We start from the raw sequence: 23,521 nt of genomic DNA on the forward strand, positions 1-23,521 counted from the left end.
TATTAACCTGCATGGCCCAGTGGAGTTCAGAAGTGTTAACTTTTGAGGCACAATGTTTTTCCTTGGCCTTTGGTAAGGGGAAGGGGAAAGACTGATGGTAGATTATTGGAGTAGTTTTCATTAATGCTTCCAGGACAATTCTTCTAATGTTGAAATTTCTGGATGGATGGCTTGCCTGGCAGTTGTTTTGTGCTTAACTGTACACTGAGGATTGTTCCTGGTTTGTATTTCATGTTTAATTTATTGCAGTACCTAGACAGGGGGAAATTTTTATAAAAATAAATAAATATAGTGACATATTTGAATAAAACCAAGCAGTGGTATTATTCTACTATATAACTATCACTACACAATTCCAGAGGAGGATGATTTTTAAATTACCCTATAGAGTTTAATAGAGAATATGTGCTACAGAATTACATACATTGGTTTTAAAAGTCAATAGAAACATTGTTCCCTAATATGTTCTTTCCCATACACGTCACTTTTAAAGTAAGCAGTGAAGTAGGGGTGTGTATCCCTGGTAAAAATCTTCAAGTCACAGAGTCACAGATTCCAAGGCCAGAAGGGACCACTGTGATACAGGAGGTCAGGCTAGATGATAACACAGGCCACAGACTTTCCTCAAAAATATTTCTGTTTGTTCTAGAGCATATATTTTAGAATTTAAAAACTGCCAGTGATGGAGAATGCACTAAAACTCTTGGTAAATTGTTCCAGTGGTTAATAACCCACACTTAAAAACTGATACCTTATTTTCAATACAGGGGACTTACACTTAAAAGGAGGCACTTGTTTTCCTTGATAGCACCCAGACACCCCAAAAAACCGGTCACCATGATGATTGTACCAATGGCAATGACAAGGTTGGCAGCCGAAAATGATGGAAAGCTGGGAGAAAATGTGGCGAAGTTTCCTTGTGACACCGATAGCCATATTCCCACGCCCAACAGTCCACAGCCACATAACTGCAAAGAGAGAGAACGGCAGAAGCCAACATTAAAAAAGGGGCATATTTCAGTTTCCAAACAGGAAAGTAGTTTGTGGGTTTTAAACTAGTTAAGTAATCAGCCATAACACTTCATTTCTTGGTGCTAAAAGAATGTGAAATTCAATTTCTTACCTGCAGAATTGCCTTATCCTAGGTGACCACTCAAAACAAACATATGGCAGGGTTCTCGCTCACTCTTTTTAAGAATTAATGAGCAAATCCCACCATTGCCCCTGCAGTGGGGCTCCAGACAGTGGAAGAAGTGTAGTTTTGATGCACAAGGGGAAGAACAGAATTTGAGGGAATGATACAGGGATGCACGTACCCTCTGCTCGTGTATGAATCCCCGTTCAATGGGGGCTCCCGTGTGGCAGCACACAAGGAAAGGAGTCTGTGCATCCACACCCTACCTTTATCCCCATGAGCTGGAGAGGAAAGGTCTCAGAGGCAACTGCAATCATCATCATTCCCTGCCCTGAGGGAAGGATTTCTTCCTTACCCTTCTGCCCCAGCGCTTGGCCATACTATTCAGGCTGGATCTAGGATTTGGCCTGTGTGACCTCATTGCTACCCCATTGTGTTTTATGAGGCAAAAATCGGATTCCTAAATGGATGACCTATGAGGTCAAAATCCTATTAATCTGTCCCAGTGAAGGACTCTGACTATTGCCAAGGAAAATACAAGGTTATTAATAAGTAAATACAAAATAAATAAGCCTTTGGTTTTCATTCTTAACAATTTTGCATCAGGTTCAGGAAATGTGTCACTCCACCCCCATTGCGTGTGTCAGGGGACAGCAGCCAACTCCAAATGTTCAGGAAGCTCATGGTGTCACAAGTTATTTTAGCACAGATTCAAAATGGCTGCCCCTGCATCCTGGTACCAAATGTGAGATGCCCAAACAAAATGGTAATACAATATTTGCAGGCAGTTTTCTGCAGAACTTCATACAGCTAGCTCTCACTGACATTAAAGGTTAATTTCCCATTGACTTCAGTGGGAGCAGGACTGAAGAGAGCCCCAAACTAGAAGCACTGTGCAGTCATCAAACCATGACAATTGTAGGAAGGAGAAAACCACAAAGCATTAATTCCAGTGATGCACTAGCACTTGCCGCTGTTTATCTGTCAGCTACAGCAACGCACCAGAGCACTTCTCAGCAATGAGCCAAGATCTGCCTCATCTGGTGTCCGGCCTCATTGCCCATGTGCATCCTGCACTGGGCAACAGCTGGCACTCAGACTGGGACTCTGAACTAAGCTCGGGCTCAGTCCTGCAAGGTGCTGAGCACTCCGGCCCTGATCCAGCACAGTGGAAGGGAACATGTTTAACTTTAGCCATGCGAACAGTCCCATTGATTTCAATGGCATTAGCCATGTGCTCGAAGTTAAGCATGTGTATAAGTGCTTTTGCTGGATGAGGAGCCTAAGCTCAGCTGGAAGTTGCTCTTTGTGCATCTGCCACCTTACTGACTGCAGGAATATAACTCCTGAAAGAACAAACGTTCGGGGTTTCAGAGGAGCCCTGTTCTGACCTCTTCTGATGAGAGAAAATGCCGTTCATAGGGAGGAGCAGAGCACAAGCCAGAGAGAGAAAACCTTTTGCTCAGCAGGAATAACTGTTTCAAGACATGCTGAGGGGCTGCAGGGGACTATTTAGAAAGGCCCTCAGGTCTCAGCATGCTCTCCCCTTTTATCGACTTCACACATGTTTCACATTTAAACACAGAAGTTCATGAGGAAAATCACTTAATTCAAGGTAAAACTACATTTGCAGTCTGAATTCACGGAATTGCTGGCGCTCAAATATCTTAGTGATTAATGTAGTATAAACACACTAGACAAAGTAAAGTAGTTTAAATATTGAAACCCATCTAGCCACCTGATTTTCTAAATCTATTAGTATGTATTACCCTTAAGATGGCTATAACTTAAAGAGATGAGAGAAAAATAGATTATTTAATGTATTATTACTACATGTATTGGTATTTTTCCCTGTTTTTCTCATTTTGTCTTGTGTGTGTGTTTGACAACACTTCACATGTAGTCAGGTTCCACTGTTCTGCTGATGATCAGTTGCACATCTCATCTTATGCACCAGCACAATATCATCCCTCTCATGCACTGCTGTGGTGGATGGAGTGTATCCTAACACATACTTTTATCCCAATTCTGCATACATGGGGCCTGTTGGTAACACCAGCAGCAAATATTAAACAAACCAGTGATGAAGAGTCAGTTGACCATTGTGTGCACAGAAAGGAAGGGAATGGGAGGAAGGATGGGCCCAAGCAAGTTTGGTGGTGTTGCTGCTGTCCCTCACTTCTTTAGGACCCTTCTAAACATCAGCAGGAGAGCAGGAAAAAAATCACTTCAAATTAAAAATATTTTAGGACATACTGTTTTAAAGGGTGCTACATCAGAAAAATGCAGCTTATTTAAATGAATGTCCCTTTCAGAGATCTGAAAACATTTTAAACTCCTTACAGTAGGTATGCACTGACTTTGTCAAGTGTGCTGCTGGCTTTTGCATTCTGTTGTGATTTGGACTCATTATAGAAACCTTCATGGTAACTGTTTCCTAAAAAATGGTTTTGAAAATGCTTCATCACTCCCCTTTCCTGGCACAGCAGCATGGAAAATGCAAGCTCAGAGTATGAGAGAGAAGAGGGTAAAGTAAGGCACAAATTTCCTCCTCCCGTACTGTGATAAGGCCGATAAAAATCACTAACTCCCTTCCAGTAAAGATCTCATCTGCTTTGTCCTTGAATCTCTGCAGTTATGGTGCCTTAACCACCTCTCTCAGGAATCTGTTCCATGGTGCAGCTGCTCTCATTGTTAGATGAGAACTGCAACCATTTGTTCAGGCCGGGAGTCTGAAAGTTCACAGGGCGAGGAGCACCTCTGACCCTACAAAAGGCATTTAAGTTTTTAATTACAGTGGGCATTTCTAAGCTTTGATGGGCCCGTGTTATTGAAAAGAGATTTAGTTTAAACCAATAGTAACATGGGACCCAATGGAAAGTACTGTCAATTATTTATTATGAAAAAGCACCAAATATTTAATTTTTAAATAGTAAACACTGAAGCTTTTCTTCAGGGGGTTGAAATCAACATGAAAAGTAAGTGTGATGCTTGTTTGCAGTTACCACTGAAGGGCTCTCCTACTGCCTGTGTCTACACGGCTAAATTCAGCACTAGGCTCAGAAACAGTCATTGTCATTAAACATTTAAAAATATTTCAGAGACTGGCAGAAAATTTAGGAGTCTTCAGCACAGAGAAGATCGCTAAATCCATGGAAACGGATACAGCTGCCATGGTGGACTGGAGAAGCGAGGACAATGGGCTCTAGGACAAAACTTTATGGGAAGCCAACAGATTGGAGTAGAAGGAAGAATAAGCAGCCTTCAGAGGAGATGGCAGCAGTGGCAGGAAGCGAACAAGGAGAGCACAGAGTCATGGAAACTGCAAGCATGTAGGAAGGAGTCGGAGGAGAGGAAATCTAGGCAATGGAAGTGAAAGCACACTCACAGACCATATAGAAGAAAGAGGAGAGGGACATAATACTGCAGCCCGGGGCCCTGGGCTAAGGGGGGGACCCAGTGCAGCTGGGCTCAGGCAGGCTGCCTGGCATGTCTTTGTGGCCCTTGGGTGGGGGAGGCAGCTCCACATGCTGCCCCCATCCCCAGGGGTGGCAACGCAGGCAGCGCATGGAGAAACACTGTCCCCCCTCCCTCCAGGGGCGCGCAGAGACATGCCAGCAGCTGGCCACTTCCAAGAGTGGCATGAGGCCACGGCATACAGGCAGGCTGCCCTGGGCCCTGCTGCGCCACCGGCTGGGAGCTGCCTGTGGTAAACGCTTCCCAGCTGGAGTCTGCACCTCACATGCCCTCCTGCACCCCAAACCCCTGCCCCAAGTCAGAATCCCCTCCTGCACCGAACTCACTCCCAGAGCCCACAACCTTCACCCTCTCCTGCACCCCAAGACTCTGCCCCAGTCTGGAGCCCCCTCCTGCTATCAAACTCCCTCCCAGAAGAAACTAATATAACAATTGTTCTAAGGTAAGAAGCAGGCTATTTTGAATAAACTATATTCTACATGTTTTAAAATTGAAATGTAACCAAAGAGCGGCTTTATGTTAATTAAAAGGAGAGTTTAATATAGCGTTAATAGCCTCGATGCCATAATTCTGATCAAGTCTTTTTCCTAATTTAAAACAAAATGTATACAGGGGCGCCACAAAATCTACTAGCCCTGGGCCCACAAGAGAGTTAATCCAGCCCTGCAGCTAGGAAGAGGGTTCCAGGAAAGGCTCAAAGGTAAACAGTACATTTATGTAGATGGGGTTGGAGGCAAGCAAATCAATATGGCAGGATAAGATTATTGTTTAGAAAGGAAGACAACAGCGCTGAGAAAAAAAGAGAACTAACTTAAAGAGCAGGCTGTCAGCAAAGTCACAAGACTGTCTCCAAAAGCATTCCACAGGAGGAGTGCAAAAATGGAGGTAGTTCAGAGAGGAGCAGGAGAACCAAGGCACAAAGTGGTGGACAGAGAGATACGACCTTCCAATCAGGAGGACCGTGCATCCACTTCCACAAGAGGCAGACAATTGCCTCAGACACTCACAGTAATGAATGCTGAAAATCTGTAAGTCACCTGCTTACAGGAACAAGAAAGCGTCACCCACAACCCTACTATGAGCGATCTGTGCTGCCATTCAGCACATTACTATGGCCAAAAAGAAACAGATGATATTTGAAATTTAGTGTTTGAAATAAAGACTCTAGAGACTAGTGAAATATCTGTACCATTTCAAGACGGGCCAACAGAATACACTATGGAAATGCAATTTGACTCAATTGCTGAATGGAAAGATTATGGAAGCATCCGGGAGAGGATTCCTTCATAGTGGAAAATACAAGAGTTGTGATATTAGACTAGACAACTGCTCCGTCTAAGCCTGGTATTCCCCCCTCCAGCAATGGCAAATACCTGATGCCTCAGAGAAAGAAAAACCAACTGGCCAGTTGTGCAATTTGTAAGTGTGGATAATTCCTTCCTGATTGTGCCAGTGATCATATTACACACCAAAGTTTGTGATCTGATTATGAGTCCCTCTGCTTGTAGCTTTACAGCTGTAAATGTTAGTAGCAGTATTAAAATTAGCCAGCCTTTTTAAATCAACCATGTAGTTGTCCTGATGACCACGTGTGGCTGATTTCACAGGTTGACTAGCCTGTATGTAAAGGATAATGTCCTTAAGTTTAGCTTGTTATTTCACAGCCTTTTTATTTCCCATCATGTATTGTGTTTGAATATGTTGTTATACACTCAATACCCAAAAAATGAAGTTGTAAAGTACACAAGAACATCAGATGACAGGAGTAATATTTAAAACTCAGTGCACACCTACACTTTACTATAAGTATCTGGCTTGACTAAAAAGAGAAAGCAGACAGAAAGGCCGAAGACATTTTAGGATGAAATAAAGGACACATCCCACAACTGCCACAAGGTGGCATATTCTGTACTGATTAGAAGTGCCTAGGTTTACTTTTAAGGAAACTAAACTTTATTTTTCTCTCTACAAAATGGCTCAGAGTTTGTGCTACCTTTTCAATTTTGCTATCATTAATTATCCTGCTGAAAATCCATATTCTTCATGCTGAAGATTTATGTTCTAGCCTTAGACCCTGGGCCAAATTCTACTCTCAGTGCATTGGTGTAAATCCCACAAAACCCAACTAACTTCAGATTTAAACCAGTGTAATCGAGAGTGGAATCCAGCCACCTGAAACTACGTATTTTGAGAATAAGACAGCTTCCTCCAGAACTGACACTTCAATCACACAGAGAGAAAGAGCAAAAAATGGAGAAGAGGAAACGTTATGCTTTTATTTCTATTTACTGTTGTGGATCCTATCCTCTTTCCTCTTCCACAACAGAACTACAGAAGAAGCAGCTGACCAAGGAGATAACTGAGCCATCAGCGATTATCTTAGAAAACTCATGGAAGATGGGAAAGATTCCAGAGGGAATGGAATAGGGCAAATATAGTGCCAACCTATAAAAAGGGGAACAAGGACCACCGGGGGAATTACAGACTAGTCAGCCTAACTTCAGTACCCGGAAAGATAATGGAGCAAATATTCAAGCAATTTGCAAACACCTAGAAGATAATAAGGTTATAAGTAACAGTCATCATGGATTTGTCAAGAACAAATCACATCAAAGCGACCTAATGGCTTTCTTTGACAGGGTAACAAGCTTTTGGATAGGGGGGAAGCTGCAGATGTGGTACATCTTGACTTTAGTAAGCCTTCTGATACTATCTCACATGACCTTCTCATAAACAAACTAGAGAAATGCAACTTAAATGGAGCTACTGTAAGGTGGGTGTATAACTTGTAATTCTTCTGCTCTACTCTGCACTGATAAGGCCTCAACTAGCATATTGTATCCAGTTCTGGATGCCACATTTCAGGAAAGATAAGGTCAAACTGGAGAAAGCAACAAAAATGATTGAAGGTCTGGAAAATATGACCTATGAGTAAGGCTAACATTGTGTCATGGATATTTTTAATAAGTCATGGACAGGTCACGGACAATAATGAAAAATTCACTAAAGCCCGTGACCTGTCCTTGACTTTTACTAAAAATATCCCTGACAAAATGGGGAGGCTGGGCAGCTGCGGGTGGCTGGGAGCTCCAGGGGCCCCCTCTGCTGGTGGCCCTGAGCTGTGGGGCTCCCCCACCTCTCGATGGCCCATAGCTGCAGGGTTTCCTCCTGTCGCAAGCAGCTGCCAGCAGCTCTGGGGTTCTCCCCTGCCATCTGGGTGTGGCCGGCAGCTCTGAGGGTCCCCTCTGTTATCCGCACTGGCTGGGAGTGGCGGCAGACCCCCTGCCACCTACGGCGGCCAGCTCCGGAAGTCCCCCTGGCCGCCTGCAGTTGAAGGGAGTGGCAGGGGTGCCCCATGCCGCCTGCGGCAGCCAGGAGTGACAGGGACCCTACCATTCCCAACTGGTGCTGGCTGAAGCCACGGAGGTCTTTGGACGTCACGGATTCCATGACTTCCGTGACCTCTGTAACTAAATCACAGCCTTACCTACAAGGACAGATTGAAAAAAAAAATAGTTAGTTTGATATGGAGAAGGGAAGGCCGAAAGGGGACATGATAACAAGTTTCAAGTACGTAAAATGTTTTTATAAGGAGGAGAATGAAATTTTTTTCTCCTTAACATATGAGGATAGGACAAGAAGCAATTGGCTTAAGTTTCAGCAGGGGAGGTTTAGGTTGGACATTAGGAAAAACTTCCCAACTGTCAGGGTAGTTAAGCACTGGAATAAATTGCCTAGGGAGGTTGTGGAATCTCCATCTCTGGAGGTTTTTAAGAACAGGTTAGACAAACACCTGTCAGGAATGGTCTACTTATTAGTTAGTCCTGCCCTGAGTGCAGGGGACTGAACTAGCTGACCTCTCGAGGTTCCTTCCAGCCCTACACTTCTATGATTCTAAATTAAAGATAGAAAATATGTACTGAGTCATCTTCTCCATCCCTCTGCGGCTATAGGATTGTTCACTATATTCTCCTATGCTTTTGCTCAGCCGTAAGTTACTCAAGTGATAGTGCTTCCACCATTTTGCCCACGGATATTATTCTATAGTCTAATAAACCGCACTGGATTTTTCCATGCTGATATTAATCTAAAAAGCACTTCTGCTGAATTCCCTCTTATTCTTCCAAATTATAACTCCTTACTTCACCCTAAAAAAGTTCTCTCTCCCCTTGGGGTTTATATTCTACAAATACCATTATAAAAGTATTATTTTACACATTCATACCCTTGCACTTTCGTCATCATTTGCTCAAGCTACACTAAACTCAGAATCATTTTGCTATCTTTCTCATGAATTCTCTCCAAAATGTCAACATACATATGATATTGTGGTGACCTGAAAGAAATACAGTATTCTACAGGAAGTCTTACTAGAGTCATATGTAAGAAAACGGGCTCTGATCTTGTGGTGTCTTTGAGAAAACACAAGAACCCTCATGTATAAACTCAAAGAAGAGGCCTTTTAAGCAGAAGCATCATTCAAAGAAGCAAACAGGTTATCTGGTTGCATTAAACAAGGGAAAGAAAATACAGAAAATAATATAAGTATGATATTCAACAATGGAGCACTGTGTCCATATTTAGTCATCTTACTTTAAACAAGATATGGTAAAGATTAAAAAGCCAAGAGAAGGACAACACAGATGGTCAAAGGTATTCCAAAACTGACATACTATATGAAGGGAGATTCTGTACAGGATTATCTAGCCTAGAAGGCATTATTGAAGAGGATATGAATGAAGTATTCACAACTATGAAGGTCGAGTGAAAATTGATCGGCCCATCTTTTTTCACCTTATCCCACACAATGAAAAGAAGTGGACACTTGACAATTAATGCACAGTACATTTTGCTTCATGCAGCATATAGGTAATTTGAGGAACTCTTTGCCACAGGAGGTTAGGAAAGTAAAATACTGTGGCTGTAATTTACAAAAGCGGCTCGATAATTTCATTACCACTAATGGCATGTGTTGTTTTGCAGGCTAAGTTAAAGATAATGATGTTTCATACTTCCTGGAGCAAGATAACCCACCCAGGGTCAGGCAAAGCTACTGAGCAGCAAACAAGTGATGAGGAAGGGAAAGTAGGAAGCTAAGACCTGGTAAATTTTACTAGCAGAATAATGCGTCAGACAAAACAACAGTGACAACCAAAGGAACCAAGGATACCTGAAGCAGAAGCTACCTCATATTCCGTTTGCTACATGAAGAATAAAAGGGGACATATCTGCAAAAAAAACACAACTGATTTCTTTTCCTGAACTTGAGCCAGTGAGATTCCAGAAGCATCTGAAGTCACCGAGACATATTAGGGTATCTGAATCTGATAGCTGACTAAAGTAGGCAATGCCTGGAGAAAAGGGCTGAAACCACATAATGAACAGATATGCAGAAAAAGTGAACATGGAAAAATGCTGCAACAAGAAAGGAAAGAAAGGAAGAGAGTTATTTACTCTTGATATCAGATATTTTACCACTGAAGAAATACAGGGACTCTAAGAGGAGGCTTAGGACAGATGTAAGAACATCGAAGTACAGCAAGCAAATACCGAGAGAAAGCCACTAGAGACAAAAAGGAGAGACAAGCGATCTTGATTTGTAATGTCACATTGAAGAACATGTCCTGGCTCAGATACAGAGAACACTCCACTTCCTGGAACAGGAGATCTATGGGTAGTACAGATGATATTCTGAAAAATGACAGGAATTCCCCACCTATAGTCCACACGGGAAGGACCAAGGTGAAGGGAGAGGAAGCAAAATCAAGAATGAATTGACAGGCAGAAAAGCAGAAATGGAGGTCACTGCAGGCAATCTGCTCAGGAGACCTTCAGTGATAAAGAGAGACTTTTTGGATTTGATGACCCTCCATTCAAGCAGATGGCATACCAAACTCCTGATTTTTGAATTGGCTGGGCTTGTTAGAAGGTCTTTAAACAAGCCAGAACATTAGCACCAGGGGAACTTTCTCTTAGCTCAAAAAATGATTTCTTGCAACATGGGATAACTCTGAATTGCTTAGGAATCTGTTCTACCTTGTGTTTAGCTGTGGCACTCTGATTACCTTTCCTAGACCTGAAGAACAGCTCCGTGGAAGAGAAGATGGTCCAGTAGAAGATATTATCTCACCTACCTTGTCGCTCAACAAATATGGCATACTCACAGACCAAAGATAATACAGTGCATTTCCCTCCTTTGTTTTGGTTAGTGGAGCCTCTCCACACTTCTGAGTTGATTGGTGGCTGGGTAACCCACCCAACCTTGTGACCCATTGTGCTATTGTCTCAGTACAGTTACTATGGTCTGTCTTTTTATCTATCCTCTTTTCTCTCATCTTTTCCCGTTTTGACCTCTTAACTAGCTTACAATTTTCTTACAGCAGTAGGATCATGGATAATAACGCTGGAGACGTAATGCCAAGGATTGCTCTTTTCCACCATTCAGACACTTCTCAAGTAGTCACTTGCAAAATAAGATCGATAGTTTCTCTGTATCAGTTTGGACCCTGATCCAAAGCTCATTTATGTCAATGGGAAGAGACCCATTGACTTCAGTGCGCTTTGGATCAGGTGCTTAGTTGGGAATGAAACTCACATGAAAATTAATTCAAGGCAGTAGTGGATCCCTTTAATTAAGAAGTATTGTGCTATGTTCTGTTTTAACTGTGATGATGTGTGTAATACAGTATTAGTTCAATATTACCTTTATTATGAAAGTACGGGTTTTCCCAGTTGGAAAGTCCACCACCAGAAGAAGGGATCTTCACATAGTCACATGCATTAACTGCTTTGGGGAGAGCATAATACAGGCTATTGTGCAAAAAAAGCACAAGAATTAATGTATCCTAAGTGTCCACACACAGAGGCAAGAAAGTTGGGAAATAAAGAAGGTGAGCTACAGGTGGTAATTAAGGATGCAGGTTGTGGGAATTTATTTATGTTTACCTGAAAAATTCCTTTCTTTAAGTAATAAAGTTCACAGCTGTATTATGCTAAGTCAGGGTTCGGCAACCTTTCCGAATTGGTGTGCCGAGTCTTCATTTATTCATTCTAATTTAGTTTTGCATGCCAGTAATACATTTTAATGTTTTTAGAAGGTCTCTTTCTATAAGTCTTAATATATAACTAAACTATTGTTGTATGTAAAGTAAATAATGTTTTTAAAATGTTTAAGAAGCTTCATTTAAAATTCAGTTAAAATGCAGAGCCCCTGAACCGATGGCCAGGACCCGGGCAGTGTGAGCGCCACTGAAAATCAGCTCGCGTGCTGCATTTGGCATGCGTGCTATAGGTTGCTTACCCCTGCACTAAGTAGTATAGCAAGCTTGGAGGCAGAACCAGACCTGCCAGTCACCGGTGTGGTTAGATGCTTGGCTGTGTGCGTGTTTTCTCCCTGTGTGCTGCCCCAGCTCCGCACAGACAGCTGGCACGGCAGACCTTGAGCGAACTGCCTAATGACCACAAGATTCATTAAGGTATGAAGGCACTAGGCCAGGTTTATTGTTGACACAGCACGGTAATAGCACCTGTTAGACTCTACAAGGATACTAAGACATGTATGCCTGTGTCAGCTCAGTGCACGGCAGGACTTTCCATTCCCCCCTCGGCTGGATCAAGACACTCTTTCAGAGATACCTCTTTATACCCTAATACAAACAAGTTACGTACTGCCCCTCTGACGTAGCTAATTACTGCCCCCTGACGTGGCTATTACCCATTTCCTTGTAAATATTGGTTCGATTAAAACATCTTTATTCATCACACAGTCATCCTGATCTTATCTTTTAGGAAGGGTCAGTGTGTTTCTGTTATCCTTGGGAAATGTTTTTGTACCATCCTTGATATTGGGATGTTCTGATACCACTCTTCTGGAATGTGTTTGCATGAGTGCTCTGTGCCTAGCACTTCTTAGGAATGTGTGTTTCTGCAATATCAGCCCTGTTCTTGCCAAGTCCTGTGAACTTGCAAGCAGGCAGAGCCTAACATTTGCTCACAGCCTGACTTTTGCTAAATTTGCTTTATATCACCAAAGCTTGCCCACTACTTCAGCTCAGGTCTCATACCAGGTCTCTGATACAAGGATTTATATCTCAGGCTCTTTTCCTACTACGTTTAGCAGCAAGGGAATGTCCCCCCTCTTGAACTTCCTTCTAGTTCACTCAGTTTCACAACGAGCATAATTCCATTCTACTTTCCTAAATTATATATTGTGTTAACTATACTTTTTTTTTTTTTTAATGCACCACAGTTTCTGCCTCTGCAGAGAATAGGGATAATCTCCCCTACTGAAATACACCAGAAGCTTTAGATGTCAGTTTCTATTTCTGTTCTGCCTGATCATTTGTCTCCATGGTGCGCTGGATCTGTGGACCTTATTACTCATAAAAAAGAAAATTTCAGGTTATCACATATAATATTTTCCTATTCTTTCTCATGGTAAGGTCCACATATCTGTATGGGAATTTTCATAGCAGTGTGCCTCCAGGGTAGAAAGCAGACTCATCATTTAAATACAGACGGCAAAATGAAGAATCATCTTCTCAGGGCCCTGAAACATGGAGAATACTTTTGCTGAAAAAATGGCAATGGCTAAAGCTGAATGACAATAATTAAAATGGGATGAATTTATGTATTGATGGCCATGGGGTTGCCTTCAGCAGACCTCAATGCAATGACTTCTCTTTCTTGAGTCTGCCAGTGCTCCTACAGAATTGACTTTGATGCCCAAAAAAAGAATATTTCCTGAATTAAACTTGGTAATGAATGCTATGACCGCTGTGAGTACTACTTGTCTGAATTAAAAGTACAATACTGTTCTCACCTGACAACTTCATAAACTCATCTGATTGGAAACAGTAGCTATATGGAAGTTTACTTTAATGGATAGGAATTATAATGACTCCTGCTACAGCCTCCTGCAGCTCCCATTGGTTGGGAACGGCGAACCGCAGCCACTGGGAGCTGCGGGCGGCTGTGCAAATGTAAACAAACAGGTTGCCCAGCACTGATATAGGTAGATATAATCTGTATAGAACTCTTATATAAAAAGCATAATACAAGAAAAGATCTGACATAAGGGAAGTCCTGTAATGGAGAATACTTTGCAGGTCTGAGGCTTAAAGTGAACAAGGGGAACTCAGCGGACGTAATATACTGTATTTGGATTTTAGTAAAACATCTGATACTGTCTCTCTCAAAATCTGAATTGAACAATTGCAATTGGTTTGCATAAGAGCATTCAGCTAAGATGAAAATTGCTTAATGACTAAACAAAGGATGATAAATGGCAATGGATCAATTTCCGTTGAGGGGTCTCGTAGGGTAAAATATCGATTAGTGTTAGGACTGGTCTTATTTCATATAGTCATTAATGATCTAGAACAGTCCATAAACATCATGTTAATGAAATTCATATATGACAAATTGGAAGTAGTTAAACACACAAGTGAGGACTCAGATATAATTTAAAGGGGCCTAGAGAGATTAGTAGCAAGGTAAGGAAATAAGAAAATTCGATTCGAGTAGGAAAAAATCCAGCTAATATAGCTGTGGAACAATAATCCAAAATACAAATATTCAACAGAAGGGTGAAACTTGGGAAAAGGTAATGAAGAAAGAGATTAAGGGATGATATGGACAATGAATTACACATAAGTTTGGATGGGAATAGTTCCCAAAAATGTCCAGTGCATGTGCAAAGGCATGAAGAATCAGGGAGACAGAAGTCCCCCTCTCTGCACCTGAAAGATTGCATTTAGTTTTGGGAATCACAGTACTATTATCTTTTTATATGCCACACAGAGTATATAAAGGATGTTAGAAAAAAGTACCAGAAAACGAATGAAAATGTGGAGGGAGTTCAGAGAAGACATATGGGGAAAGATTAAAAGAGCTGAATGTGTGTAACTTGGTTAAGTGATGACTAAGACTCGGGGAGAGACATAAGACTAAAATTTTTGAAAGGTGGAAACAGCTAAAACGGTGGAAGTGTACTAAGCTAAACCACCTGCAGGCACTGTTAGTGTGCAGTTGGAGTAGCCACACAGTGAGTTAGAGTCGAGTAACTAGTGCGATTGCCTAGCTTTGCGCACTGATTTCCCCATGAAGATATGCCCTAAAAATGAAACCAGAAGGTCTCACAGGACGCTCAAACATCTGTTGGATGATAAAACACAGCAAAACATAGACCAAAGAGATTTCTAAATTACACAGGGAACAACTGCGTAATCCAGAAAAGAAACCATTATGGATGCTCTCCTCTCCATACAGAGGAATTGACTGAAAAGACAACATCAATTAAGGTTCGGAATCGTACACATACAGAAGTCAGGAAATTCAAAAGTCAAGGTTCCCACAGAAACATCATCTTGGTGCATTTATTAGGATGTGCAGTTATCCTCAATTTGATATCATCACTGACGACAACAGTTCTATTTAGGTGTTCAAATAGAGTAATTGAGCTTTATTGCACACTCTTCCTATCTAAACCATTTTTCTGACTGCCAGGCAACAGGATGTCATCAGAATCTCTAGGCAGTGCATCCTAATGAATAAATATCCAAGACATCAAGCTAAAAAAAAGGTCTCAGCAGTAAGTCTTATTTCCTTAAGACATACAAGTCTAAGGACAAGTCTGGAATGTAAAGCTTGGGGATTAAGTTCAGTCTTGTATTTAATTCTTGTATACGAGCTGTCTCCATACACAAATTTTAGACTCTACTCAAGAATGTAAACTGCAGAGCGCTCTCTGGCTGTATATTTTTTAGGAAGCTATTTTAAAGCCATCAGCTGAGAGATTTTCCTAATTATTGTCCAATATTACTCTGCAATTGATTTCCCCTGAAACGTGGATCTACTTTGAAAAGTGACTGTGTAGAAATGGTATCTTCTTTCAAAATGGATTGGCATCCTGGATGTATTCAGAATCAGATCTGCTAACTTTGGTAGCTAAAGTTAACTCCAAGAGTTAACTGCTATTTATTCCTGGTAGCCCTGCAGAACCAACCAACAGAGAACTAAAGAGGGAAACTATAGACCAGTCATCCTGATTTCAACATCTGAGAAGCTACTAGAGCAGGGGTGGGCAAACTTTTTGGCCCAAGGGCCACATCAGGATTGCGCACCTGTATGGAGGGCCAGATAGGGAAGGCTGTGCCTCCCCAAACAGCCTGGCCCCCACCCCCATCTGCCCCTCCCACTTCCTGAACCCTGATTGCCTCCCTCAGAACCCCCGTCCCCTATCCAACTCCCTGCTCCTTGTCCCCTGGTCACCCCCTCCAGGGACCCCTGACCCCTATCCAACCCCCCTGCTCCTTGTCCCCTGACTGCCCCACCCCTATCTACACCCCCCACCCCGACAGCCCACCCAGGACTCCCACCCCTTATTCAACTGCCCTCTGCGCCTCATCCCCTGACCACCCTCTCCCAGGACCCCCTGCCCCTAACTGTCCCCCAGGATCCCACCCCCATATCTAACTCCCCCTGCTCCCTGTCCCGATTGCTCTCCCAACCCCTCTCCACATCCCTGCCCCCTGAGAGGCCCCCCAGGACTCCCACTCCCAACTCATTCTGTTCCCCATCCCCTGACCACCACCTCATCCAACCCCCCCCTCCTCCCTGACTGCCCCCCAGGACCTTCCGCTCCCTTACCCAACACCCCCGCTCCCTTACCAGCAGCAGAAGCTCACAGCCGCGACACCCAGCCAGAGCCAGCTGCGCTTCCCACGCTGCCCAGCGGGAGCGGCGGGCCAGAGTGCGGCCCATGCGGCAGTGTGGCTGTGGGGAGAGGAGACAGCGGGGCAGGGGCTGGGGACTAGGCTCCCCGGCTGGGAGCTCAGGGACCGGGCAGGATGGTCCTGTGGGCCATAGTTGCCCATGTCTGTACTAGAGCAATGTATAAAACATTCAGTCTGCAGTTGCCTGGAGGATGAAGGAGTAATCACTAGCAGCCAGCATGGATTTACCAAGAACAAATCATGCCAAAGCAGTTTGATTTCCTTCTTTGACAGAGTAACTGATTTCGCGGATGGGGAATGCAGTAGACATACAGTAACTCCTCACTTAACGTTGTAGTTGTGTTCCTGAAAAATGCAACTTTAAGTGAAACAATGTTAAACGAATCCAATTGTCCCATAAGATTTAATGTAAATATGGGGGGTTAGGTTCCAAGACAAAAGACATTATACTGTACAGAACTGCACTGTGGTTCGGAAGTGCCCCTGGCTTACCCCACACAGGCACAGCCCGCTGCAGGCAAGGATGCTAAGAAGCACCTTTGCTGCAGAAGCGGCAGCTTCCCCCGAGAACAGGCTCAGATTTTGCCAGGAATGCTTCAGGCCCACCTCCTTCTGTCCCCGTTCCACTACAGGCCCACCTCTTCCCACCCCCACTCCACCTCCTCTCCAGAGCATGCCACATCCCTCCCCCCAGCTGTTTGGCGGCACTTAGGACTTTCTGGGAGGGGGAGGAGCAGAGACACAGCGCTTCCCCGCTCCTCCCCCTCCCTCCCAGAAAGTCCTAAGCACAAACTGCTGGGAGGGAGGGGGAGAAGCAGGGAGGCCCCGTGTCTCCACTCCTTCCTCTCCCTCCCAGAAAATCCTAAGCACCTCTAAACAGCTATTTGGTGGTGTTTAGGATTTTCTGGGAGGTAGAGGGAAGAGAGGAGATGCAGGGCTTCCCTGCTCCTCCTCCTCCCTCCCAGCACTTTGCATTTAGGATTTTCTGGGAGGGAGAGGTGGAGACATGGCCCTTCCCTGCTCCTGCCCCTCCCTTCCAGAAACTCCTAAGCACCGCCAAACAGCTGTTTGGTGATAAGGGGAAGCCCTGGGAGGGAGGGAGATGAGAAAGAGAAGCGGAACTTGTGCAATGCTCCCTTGTAAAGTCGCTGCTCTTCCACAGAATCTTACAAGCAGGCAGCCAAACGATGTTATAAGGGAGCACTGAACAACTTTAAACGAGCATGTTCCCTAACTGAGCAGGGACGTAACATTGAAACAACGTTAAGTGGGACAACATTAAATGAGGAGTTACTGTATTATACCTGGACTTCAGCAAGGCTTTTGACACAGTCTCACATGACATTCTGATAAGTAAGATGGAGAAATGTGGGCTCGACAGAACTACCATTAAGTGGACACATAATTGGTTAAAAAACTACAAACAAAACGTAACTATTAAGGAATGATGTCGGATTGGAGGGAGATTTCAAGTGAGGTTCCACAGGGATCTGTTCTGGGTCCATTGTTGTTTAACATCTTTATTAATGAGCTGGATGTAGGAAGAGAGAGCACACTCATCAAGTTTGCAGATGACACAAAGCTGGGGGGAGGAGGGGAGTTCCAATACTTTTAAGGATAGAGGTAAAATTCTGAGGGATCTTGATAAATTGAAGAACTGAGCTATAGACAACAAAATAAAATTCAACAAAGACAAATGTAAGGTGCGACACTTAGGGAAGAGAAACCAAAGGCACAAATACAGAATGGGGGACCACTGTTTCGGCAGCAGCACTGCTGAGAAGAATCCAAGTTGTGGTGGACCATAACCTCAACATGAGCCAGCAATGCAATGCTGTTGGAAAAAAAAAACAAAAAAACAAAAAACAACCAACCATGCAATTTTAGGTTGCATTAACAGAGGCATAGCATGTAAGTCACAGGAGTGATAGTCTCACTCTACTTGGCACTGGTTAGGCCTCAGCTGGAGTACTGTGTCCAATTTTGGGCACCAATGTATAGAAAGGATGTAGAGAAACTGGAAAGGATCTAGCGGCGAGCAACAAAGATGATCAGAGGGATGGAATACAAGCCATAAGAGCAAAGGCTGAAGGAAATGGGTATGTTTAGTTTGGGAAAGAGGAGTTTAAGGGGTGATATGATAGCAGTCTCCAAATACTTGAAAGGCTGCCACAAAAAAAGACAGAAAAGCTGTTCTCTTTTGCCACAGAGGGCAGGACAAGAGGCAATAGGTTCAAACTACAGCACAGCAGGTTTAGATTAAATTTCAGGAAAAACTTCCCAACAGTAAGATAATGGAACAGACTGCCTAGGGAGATTGTGGAAGCGTCTTCACTGGGGCTTGTCAAAAGGAAGCTGGATAGCCATCTGTCCTCCATGGTTTAGACACAACAAATCCTGCATTTTGGCAGGGAGTTAGACTACATGACCTTTGTGGTCCCTTCTAATGATTCTAAGACAGAGAGAGTTGGATTCTATTCCTTCAGTTCTTTGAATCATTAACAGAATTTTTTTTTTTTTTTTACTGCATTGCAACTGCATTGCCAATCATTTACACCTGTGTAAGCCAAGCCTACTGAAGGCAGCAGGTTTGTACAGGTGTCACTGAGGGCATAACTTGAGAGTCTTTAATTACTGGTAATGATGTGTGAGAAGGAAAGAGCCCACAGTGAACTTGAGAGTTTGGAAGTTAGGGGAAATACCGTCAGTTGTAAACTAAGCACATTTTATATAGAAATTAAGAGACAGACATTTTTAGTGTCACTTTTCAAAACAGAAATGCAACTTAAGTGCAAACACCACATCTGTATCAAAGTCAAACTCTCAAAGGTTCAGTGCCCTAGGAGAGTTTAGAAATTTTTCAGACAAGATGGGAAATCCTATGTCCTGTCATTAACACACACAAAAATCACATTCAGTTCTCCAGAATTTGAATTTTACAACAGTTGCATTGTGAAGGTGATTATTATTAAAGGCCTTTGAAACTAGAAGCACGTAATGCTACTGTGTGAATACATCTGGGCGCACACAAAATCTCTTGTTGCTCTCTCCAAGTTTTATATTTATGTATTCCATTCAATGTTGGTGCTTGTGTCTGTATCATTACTGCTTATGAAGTATGTTTCCTCTTCCTTACTGATTCTATTCTATATTAACTGGGGTAAGTTTATTGTCCATTGTCAAATGTGCTAAGCAATTCAGCCTTCAGTTATAACTTCACCAAATCTAGGCACATCCATTAGTCATGTGTTATTAATTTGTTTCTTTCTCCTGAAGCCAATCCTCCTGACGCCTCTTTATCCTTCTTGTTTATATTTTATCACAGCTGCTTAATGCTTCTGTATTTTTAAAAAGTGTGTGAGTGTGTGTGTGTGAGTGTGTGTGAGAGCGCTGAGACACCAGCCTACATTTCTAATCCCAGATCAGCCTACAAACTTGAGAGAGAAACTTTATGGCACAAAAGACGTTACCAGTCTCCCATAATTTAAGATACTCTATTGAAGGTATACTGTGGTGTATTCTCAAGAATGCAGTTGAGTATCCCAAGCAATCAGCACTTTCCATAGGCTCAAAAGAAATTAGCAAATCCACTGACTTCCTTCTTTGCCCTCAGCCATTTGGAGGCATCTCTGAGTCAAGCCTCAGGGCTTTAGAGTGAGAAAAATCCTTCTGCAAAGACTGGTTATAAACCAACCACTGTATGTGTACGAAACTGACAACAAGTTATGTAGAGAGAGTGTTTACATCAGCAGTTTGTATCAGGCTTCTCTGTTACCTAGCCTCAGAGGGCTATTCAAACTACGTGGGCACTTTCTTTTGTTCAATTCACATGTGGAAAATCAAAGGGCCTGATTCTCCTCTGACTTCCACCAGTTTCATATAGTGTGACTCCACTGACTTCGAGTTTTACTCTAAGTGAAATTAGAATCTGGTCCAGAGACCAGAAAAGACTTTGTATTGTCTACACCTTCCTGTTCTTCCATATACACAAAGTAGTTAGCATGAGATACAACTGAAGTTTCAATGTTAAAATATTAAAAGATTAACAGAGGCATGATGTATGAAGTCAGGAAAAGAACCCAAGTTGTTTGCCCTCAGCCCTATCAGCTCTACTACATACTGAAGTACAACTTTTTGTAAAATGAGGTAAAATGTTTTGGAGCTATGATGCATGTTTAAAACAAAAATTAGGAACAGTACACAACTCCCATATTAAATCCTGCAGAGAAACTATAGCATTACAATTCACTGGCTAACCCCAGCCCAGGTTTTCCTGTTGTGACATCCAAAACTGTACTGACGCTCTTTGGTACTTTGCAGTGTTCTAGACTTACTGTCTGGGAAAGTTCATCTCCTGAAGAGCTGGAGTGCTTCCCATTTTTCATAGATTCTCTGGCAAAGGGTCTTAGGTAAGGATGTTATTAAATCCTCCCCACATTGAAAGTGGATCCTCTGCCTCTTGCTGCCTGTGAATATTTGAACAACCTAAGGCAGATGAAACCCTCTGTCTCTACTCCATTGGAAATGCAGCAATTCAGAGACCACATTCCTTCAAAGGGGCAACCAATGAAGACAGCCATTATTACATATGCGCCAAAAGAATGGAAGAGTCCAGGACAGCACCTATTCACTACAGTGATTGGTGCTATATGAATAAGAAGGGATACAGAGGACAGCAGGGCTGAGTACATCAAATCCTGTCCCTCCATTCCTGTCCAATAATCTTCAGTTGGGAGCTGAGAAAAATGGAGTAATATCACCCCAAACATAAAATAAGAAAGAAAATTCAGCAAGCCACAGGTGGATGGATATTTAATTCAGGCTAGTGCTCCTCACCCCCAGCCACAAAGAATCCGTTGCATCAAATTGACATAAGAATGCTTAACAGAATATGGATGTTTTTGATGTCAGTTATTGTTGAGCCCACTCCCAATAAGTCAGTTGCAAAATTTCTATTGACTTGAATAGAAGCAGGTCCTTAGAGTTTGCAGTTCATTGCTGGTATTATTTCAAATAAATCTGTGTATTAGAATATTATTTTCTTAAGCAGATGTAGTCTCCTACATTGAAATACATGTCAAGCTGTTTTCCTAATCTTTAGACAAAAGTATGGCTTTCATAAGAAGCAGTTTTCCAGGGTATGCATGGTCTATTTGAGATCCAGAAAGACGTGTCCATAAACACGAAATACTGTACTATGCATGTCAGGGATATTTAGCGTTTTATAGATATGGTTAAAAATAAAGCAAACATTCTGACTCTAGATTAGAATTTTCTGACTGGTCATAATCTGAATATTCAGTCAGACTAGCTGAATCAAGCTAGAAAATACCCCAAAAAATCAGACAAATACACAACAGACCAACTATGCAGTAGAGCAGCAGTCAGCAACCTTTCAGAAGTGCTGTGCCGAGTCTTCATTTATTCACTCTAATTTAAGGTTTCGTGTGTCAGTAACACATTTTTAAAAGGTCTCTTTCTGTAAGTCTATAATATATAACTAAACTATTGTTGTATGTAAAGTAAATAAGGTTTTTAAAGTGTTTAAGAAACTTAATTTAAAATTAAATTAAAATGCAGAGCTCCCCGGACCAGTGGCCAGGACCCAGGCAGTGTGAGTGCCACTGAAAATGAACTCGTGTGCCACCTTCGGCACATGTGCCATAGGTTGCCTACCCCTGCAGTAGTGTATTTAATATAGATCTGATCCTGCTAGGTGTTGAGCACCCTTCTTATTCCCACTGTCTTGCACTTCACAGTTTTGGGCTCTATGAAAGTACTACTTAATGCTTGTATTCAAAGGACTGCATAGGGAATGACCAGCAAGGCCTGATCTTAAAGCATTTTAGGAAAATACTTGTAGAAGAAAACTGTGTCATGGGGCTTCTCCCAATTCCAAGGTCAACTTAAACTGAAATAGAAAGAGCTGAAGCCAAGAATAGCACATCATAAAAAGAGATGGAGGTTTCAATCACTGTCATGTTTGTTCTTCAAATGTTATTTTGTTTTGCATATACTTTGAGAAAACATTCTTGATACCAGAAAGGTTGTTAGCTAGACAAGAAGTCGATATTGCTGGAGAAAAGAGGAGACGTTATCATGGGATCTGAAAACCTTCTGGTATTAGAAGAGGTGGGGGCAGAAGAACTCTGAGAAATGTATTATCACAATCTCAGCAATGATTACAACTCCAGCAGTTATTACTGACACTTGCATGCATGCAAGATGCATATATATTTATAGCCACAGGTCAGGGAAAACCCACTTGCTCTGGGGAGTGGGAATTTTGGAGGAGTAAACAGACAGCAGACAAGTGAAGGAGCAGAGCCTCAAGAGAAATGGAGGGCAGGGGGAATAGTATGGGGGGCAGAGTAAGCCACCAGATTTTTCTAAAAAACGGATAGCAAAGAAGAGGTTATTGGGGGGAGGTGCAAGTGAATATAGCTTGTGGTGGGTAGTGCATGTGTGTGACTTTCCGGGAGCACAGCTTTCTTCCCACAGGCTAACAGGAATAGAGTTAGTGTAGAAAAATCTTTCTGAGCCCCCTCTCTCAATTTAGTCTGCCTGAAATTCACAATAGATGCTACATCTCTAACACCAAAACTTATCCTTCATTAAAAGAAAATCCATCACTAATAGACATTACGCTGCGTTGCACACTGTCTCCACTCACCAGAGGTGAACAGCAAGTCTGCTGGCATCTCTGGCAGCACTGCCTCCTCGATCGCTCTATTGCATGGCTATTCTGAAGCTCTTATGGGATAAAAATAATTCAGTTGGAAACTATCTGCGTGGCTACCTTGAGATGCAAGGCTGGGTCTAGTGTTAAGGAGAGGAAACCTCCTCCTAGTAGAGTCCAACTCTTTTCTAGACTTCCTGGACACAAATGAATCAGATATCAAGGTATGGACAGACAAACATCAGAGTCTGACTGACAAACATTCCCAGGAAAACATGCAAGGTGATGCCTTCCCCTGAACAAAGGCATCTAGGGAAGAAGCTTCCCTAACCCAGAAGTTTCTTCCTCAAACTGTGCCACCAGTGGGAAATTCCAGATCTCGATCCTTCTGCAACACTCAGAATCACAGATCTCTGAAATATTTCAACAGGTTCCCTCAGCATTCTCAACCCTGTGGCTGTGCCAGTGCTCCAGAAAATACTGCCAAAGATAACA

At 42.7% G+C, this 23,521-nt stretch overlaps 1 protein-coding gene across 3 annotated transcripts in view; it reads right to left on the reverse strand.

Annotated features, from left to right (window-relative positions):
* TSPAN9 (tetraspanin 9) overlaps positions 1 to 23,521 on the reverse strand; it is a 296,264-nt gene that overhangs the window by 13,069 nt on the left and 259,674 nt on the right. For all 3 annotated transcript variants that reach the window (XM_050966262.1, XM_050966263.1, XM_050966261.1), the window contains one exon: positions 777 to 968. In XM_050966262.1, the coding sequence (XP_050822219.1) occupies positions 777 to 968 (192 nt within the window). The remainder of the gene's footprint in view (positions 1 to 776; positions 969 to 23,521) is intronic.

Source organism: Gopherus flavomarginatus, chromosome 1, assembly GCF_025201925.1.
Source record: "Gopherus flavomarginatus isolate rGopFla2 chromosome 1, rGopFla2.mat.asm, whole genome shotgun sequence".
NCBI classification, from domain to species: domain Eukaryota; kingdom Metazoa; phylum Chordata; order Testudines; family Testudinidae; genus Gopherus; species Gopherus flavomarginatus.